Source organism: Physeter macrocephalus, chromosome 8 (assembly GCF_002837175.3).
Source record: "Physeter macrocephalus isolate SW-GA chromosome 8, ASM283717v5, whole genome shotgun sequence".
Classification (NCBI taxonomy): Eukaryota; Metazoa; Chordata; class Mammalia; order Artiodactyla; family Physeteridae; genus Physeter; species Physeter macrocephalus.
In genome coordinates, this window is record NC_041221.1 from 64487099 (window position 1) to 64492744 (window position 5646).

Sequence of the window (5646 nt, forward strand, 5' to 3'; positions counted from 1 at the left end):
AAAAAAAAAAAAAAAAAGAAAAGAAAAGGTGGATTGCTATTATCCCGGGGAGGAGTACAATAGGCAAACAGGAAATTAAATACTAGATAGAGATCAGCTGTGCTCAAGTTTTTGAAAGGACAGTTTAAAAACTGGACAGTTTTATTCTAGGAATGAAAGCCAATGCCACACCACACTTCTGGGAATAGCTCAGCTCTTGTTGCTGTGCTTGTCACTGAACAGATATCAGGTGTGCTGTACAAGTGTTTACTAGGTTCCACACATGAGACTGAGCAGAAGTGCCAACTCATGGAACATACGAGAGAGAAGAAAACATTCTTTTCTACCGCTTACATTTTGTAAAGCAGAAGGGGAATTGAGGTGTGGACAATGAATCCACTACAAAGTGCTTAATGTACACGGTAACATTGAAAAATTGAGGAATATTATATGTTTAAATGTTCATTATTGAAAGCATTGCTTGTTTTTTAAATGGAAACCAGACTATCAATGGACTCAAAGAGAGAAATTAGAAAAATGCTCAACTCTATTCTTCAAATAAAATTTATTTTTTCCCATTATAGAACCAACAGATATTCAAACTAGAAGAATTAGAAAATGCAGAGATGGATAAAGAAGGAGAGGGAGACCACTTTTGTGTCGATTTCTCTAAATCACTGTTTTGGGGGTATTGTCCTCCTATATATTTTTAATCTATATTTATTTTTCAGTGTTGTAATAGAATAATCTGGTCTCAGGGAAGAAATCTGAATAAATAAGTTCTAAGGGTGTGAAAACACCTTGTCTAGCATACTTTAAAAACAGAATAGTAAGAATAGTCATATATTTCTGCTAATTTAGGAGCCAAGCTTCTTAACAGAAGTTTGAGCTAAATGTCTTTCAATATCATTTGCATTTCACAATTATAAACACAAGACACCATAACCATTCTATTACTGGATGTTTAGGTATTTTCTAATTTTCACCAAACAAAATAGTGTTAAGAAATATCACTGTAGAAAGAACTGAGAGGCACAATATACATGTGAGAGAAAATAAAAACATAGAAAGCAAAGAAAAATAATGGAGATTAAATAACTACCTTCAATTTGTAAAATGGACACAGATGAGACTATCTTGTTATAATGTGAGTTAAATTTTTAAATTAACACATATATACATTATAAGAAAAACTACATTTCCTTTAAAAAAAAATCCTCAACAGATAAATGCCAATTTTGGGCAAGGAGCTACTTTACATGCTGGAAAGTCTGATGCCCTTAGGCCAAGGTAGGGACAGCCCTTCCAGCTCCCCTAGGTTCTGCCATCTTCTTCTAGCCACTGGCTTATCCATGTCCCCTCATGCTCTGAGACATGCAGAATTTATCCCCATGCCTAGAGAGTCTAAAACTCAAACAAGAGTTCCTCAATTGTGGTTTCTCTTTCCTTTTAGTCTTACCAAGTCAGAATGCCCAATAGAGTTGAGCTCTTCACAGAAATGTTAAAGCTTTGTCTAGTATGGGCTGCAGGCTTATATGAAGACTTCTTAAATGAAGAAACTAGCATACATAAATTCCCCAAACAACTTTTGCTAGTAAGACTATATCCTTCAGGATATCACTTATTTAAAAATTTATGATAGGTAAAATTACTTACCTTTCTGTTTTCTCATGTTCTAGATGTTCAGAAGCATAAAATCAAAACCAACTAAAGAACCTGTTTGCCAAGCTTTTGAGTTAAACTATTTTTGACCTAAAAAACAATATCAAAACATCCTTTACTATGGTAGGATGTTTAGGGAAGGTGGGACAACTGCAATTTGACACATCTTTACAGAGTTGTTAGGGACTGGGATGTGTATCAGTTTTTGGAAATTTGAAAGCAAAGAAGACATGGAACTTGAGATAAACATTCTAACTTCCTGGAAACACACAAGGAATAAGTTATCTAACTATATTCCTATAAAACCAAGGATTTTTGCCATTTTATTTGTTTGTTAATTATTTATTTAAAAATAGTTACAGAACTATATAGGAAAAGAATAAAATCCAAACAAAACAACTAAAGGATATGTGTAGAAGACTATACCCAAAGGTCTTACATATTAAAGAGTATTGGGGGGTGGAGGGGAGATCTAGTTAGGAGTCCTTTGTTTATGTTTCAGATAATTAATGAAAGTCAGAAGTTTGATCAAAGTGATTCTTTGATGTTTTGAGATTCTTTTAAACCATATTTAAGGACAGAATTTATGCTTATAGCATACAGAAACGTAATCAATTATAACACATGATCCCAACTCTCCCTTGGCTACCTGCAGCAAATTTGACTCCAAACCACCAGGTCCATGGCATGATGGTATGATGGAAGACATGCAGGAAAGTCACTTGACTATTTTTCTTACGCAGAACAAAAAAGATCTGAAATAATTTAAAGAAAATCAAGTTCATATAAAACCATGCAATAATTTATCTAGTGTTACAAAACTATTGGCAAAGTGCAAACTATTCCATGTCGTAATGTGCTTTGAAAGAGTTGCCTTACAGAATGCCTATAGAAGCAGCTGATTCTCCAAGAGGCAGCTCAAAAGCTAATAAGTATGAGAGAACTTAGGTATGATGCCTAGTCATGCAAGAATCAATAAAAAGGCGAAAAGATATTAAATGAAGATTTAAAAATCAAAGATATAAAGTGAAGAATATGACCAAAAATTATTGAAAAAACGTTATTGGTTTAAAAAAAAAAAAAACCCACGTGGATTTTGAAATATATGGGGAAGCAGAGACTTTTAAGCCCTAGGACTGAATTTCTACACTGCTCCCTAACACATCCTACCAATTTAGATAAGGGATTAAGCAAACTAAAAGAGGACTTGTAGCAAATCAGAAGTTAGCAAATTATTATTAAAGAAGGAGGAAGAGGGAAATACTTGAAGAGTTAATTGGGGAAGTAGGGTGGAAAAGAAAGCAAAGCAGCTTAGGAAAAATGAGAAGGGCAACAAAGGCACCATCCAGATTGAATGTATCCAGTGGTTTACAGAAACGACAAACAAAGAGGTAGAATAGGAAGGCTTTGTGGAGGGGGGGTTCAAAAAATATTCAAAAGCAGAATTAAATGTTCAAAAATATTCAAAATGCAGAAGACCAGTGATGAGTTAGTTCTAAGTACAGGACTAAACAGAGTAGCAGAAACAAAAGCATTCCTAAGAGTAGTTGAGAAATGTGGTTCAGGGAAGAACACAGAGCAGCAAGTTTCCTTATGGAAGCTGAAACTGAGAACATGCAAAGCAGGAACAATGAAGTCAAAATACATTTGCTTATGCACGTGGAGGAAGGCAACACAGTGCAACAGAAAAAGCCATAAACCAGCAATCTGGGGTCCTAGTCCTAGTCAGTAGCGGCGTTCCTCTGGACAAGTCTTGTAACTTTCTGGCTTCCATTTCTCTTCAGATTTAGTGCTCCAGGCTAGGTCAATGGTTCTCAACCCTGTCTGCATATTACAATGACCAAGAAGGTCTGTTTTTTGTTTTTAAATAACCATTTCTGGTCTCTAACTCCAGACCATCTGACACCAAATCTCTGGGGGCAGGGCCCAGGTTTTTGTTTTCTAATGCAGTTAGGTCTCCAGCACCACAGCGGTTGAGAACCACTGGACTACAGCAGGGGTTCTTGAAGTGTGGACCCTGGACCAACAGCAATAACAGCACTTGAGAACTTGAGAGAAATGCAAATTCTTGAGCCCCATCGAACACCTACTGAATCAGAAATTCTGAGGGTGGGACCCAAGCACACGTGTTTTTAATGAGTCCTCCAGGTGATTCTAATGCATGCTAAAGTTTGAGAACCACTGGATTCCGCACTCACTAAATTCTCCTTTCTAATTCTAACATTACGTGTAGCCAGCTGAGAAGGTAAAGCATGTTGAAATTTGCTACCAGAAATGTAGTGGTATATATTCTGAAGAGAGAAAACACGTGTCAGTCTTAGGCCCTGAAATGATTCCAGATAAATAAGATCCACATGCCACAAAGATAAAATAAATAGCCAGCTTTCCTTTGTTTCTGGAAATAAAGGTGCATAGCCTTCTCCTCTCATCATGGATCCTAATCCATGGCACTTGCTTTTCCCAGGCCTAGTCACTCAAAGTCAGAGTTGATACTCAGGAAGGGAGAAGACCAGTAAACAAGGACTTCAGAAAGGCAGATGGAAATAGTTTTGATGTTACCAAAATTACTGATATTCCAGGGATAAGCTAACATTCTAGTGTAAGTTTATGAATCTTGAAGCATTTATCCTCTTAAAGGAGTATGGATGACACAGTGCTTTGTTATAAAGAACCAAAGGCAACATATTCTCTGCTCTTTGCTTCTTGAACTTACTTCACAAAACAACTGGCATCCATCTATATAGAGACATAGCTTTGTAGTATATGTGTTAGTTACATTCTTACCTTAACCAGGTGGTAGATATATAAGAAAATCTTTTGGCATTTGCAAAAGGCTGAAAAATAAGTTTATCTTATTCTCTAAAGTAACTGATAATAAAAAGTAAAAGATAATATGAGGTCTGCCTGAGGAAGAGAGATAACCAAAGTTATAAGACAACTGTACACTCACAGTTTATTGCTTTCATTGAAACATCAAACATTTACCAAATGTGGTGATTACATACTCACAGTATCTAAGAGCTCAATAAATTTGGAGAAGTAATAAAGCCAGCAGGTGCGTGCCATCTGCAGAAACACACATAGATATGAATTTATTTATTTATTTTTACATGGAAGAAAATTTTATCTTTTCTAATTTTGGCAAAATTCACATTATATAAAATTTACGATCTTAACCATTTTAGAGTGTACAGTTTGGTAGCATTAAGTACATTCACATTCTTGTGCAACCATCATCACCATCTATCCACAGAACCCTTTCCTCTTATAGGACTGAGGCTCTGTACCCATTAAACAGTAAGTCCCCATTGGTGAATCCAGCCCCTGACAACTACCATTTTACTTCCAATTTCTGAATCTGATTACTCTGTGTACCTCGCATAACAGAACCATACAGTATTTGTTTGTCCCTTTGTACCTAGATTATTTCACTTAGCATAATGTCCTCAAGGCTCAACCACATTGCAGCAGTTGTCAGAATTTCCTTCCTTGTTAAGGCTTAAAAATATTCCATTGTATGTATATACCACTAATTTGTTTATCCATTCATCCGTTGATGGACATGTGGGTTGCTTCCATCTTTTGGCTAATGTGAAGAATGTTATGAACACTGGCGTACAAATATCTCTTTGAAACCCAGCTTTCAATTCTTCTAGGTATATACCCAGAAGTAGAATTGTTGGATCATATGGTAATTCTGGTTTTTGTTGTTGTTGGGTTTTTTTTTTGCGGTACACGGGCCTCTCACTGTTGTGGCCTCTCCCGTTGCGGAGCACAGGCTCCGGACGCGCAGGCTCAGCGGCCATGGCTCACGGGCCCAGCCGATCCACGGCATGTGGGATCTTCCCGGACCGGGGCACGAACCCGCGTCCCCTGCATCGGCAGGCGGACTCTCAACCACTGCGCCACCAGGGAAGCCCGGTAATTCTGTTTTTTGAGGAACCAGACATAAATTTACTTTTTTTTTTTTTTTCCGGTACGCGGGCCTCTCACTGCTGTGGCCTC

The 5646-nt window shown here is 37.1% G+C and overlaps 1 protein-coding gene across 4 annotated transcripts in view; it reads right to left on the reverse strand.

The window, feature by feature from the left end:
* ELOVL7 (ELOVL fatty acid elongase 7) overlaps positions 1 to 5646 on the reverse strand; it is a 68392-nt gene that overhangs the window by 8377 nt on the left and 54369 nt on the right. For all 4 annotated transcript variants that reach the window (XM_024126407.2, XM_055086580.1, XM_007116465.2 and 1 more), the window contains 2 exons: positions 4651 to 4707; positions 2291 to 2396 (listed from right to left, as the gene is read on the reverse strand). In XM_024126407.2, coding sequence (XP_023982175.1) covers positions 2291 to 2396; positions 4651 to 4707 — 163 coding nt within the window. The remainder of the gene's footprint in view (positions 1 to 2290; positions 2397 to 4650; positions 4708 to 5646) is intronic.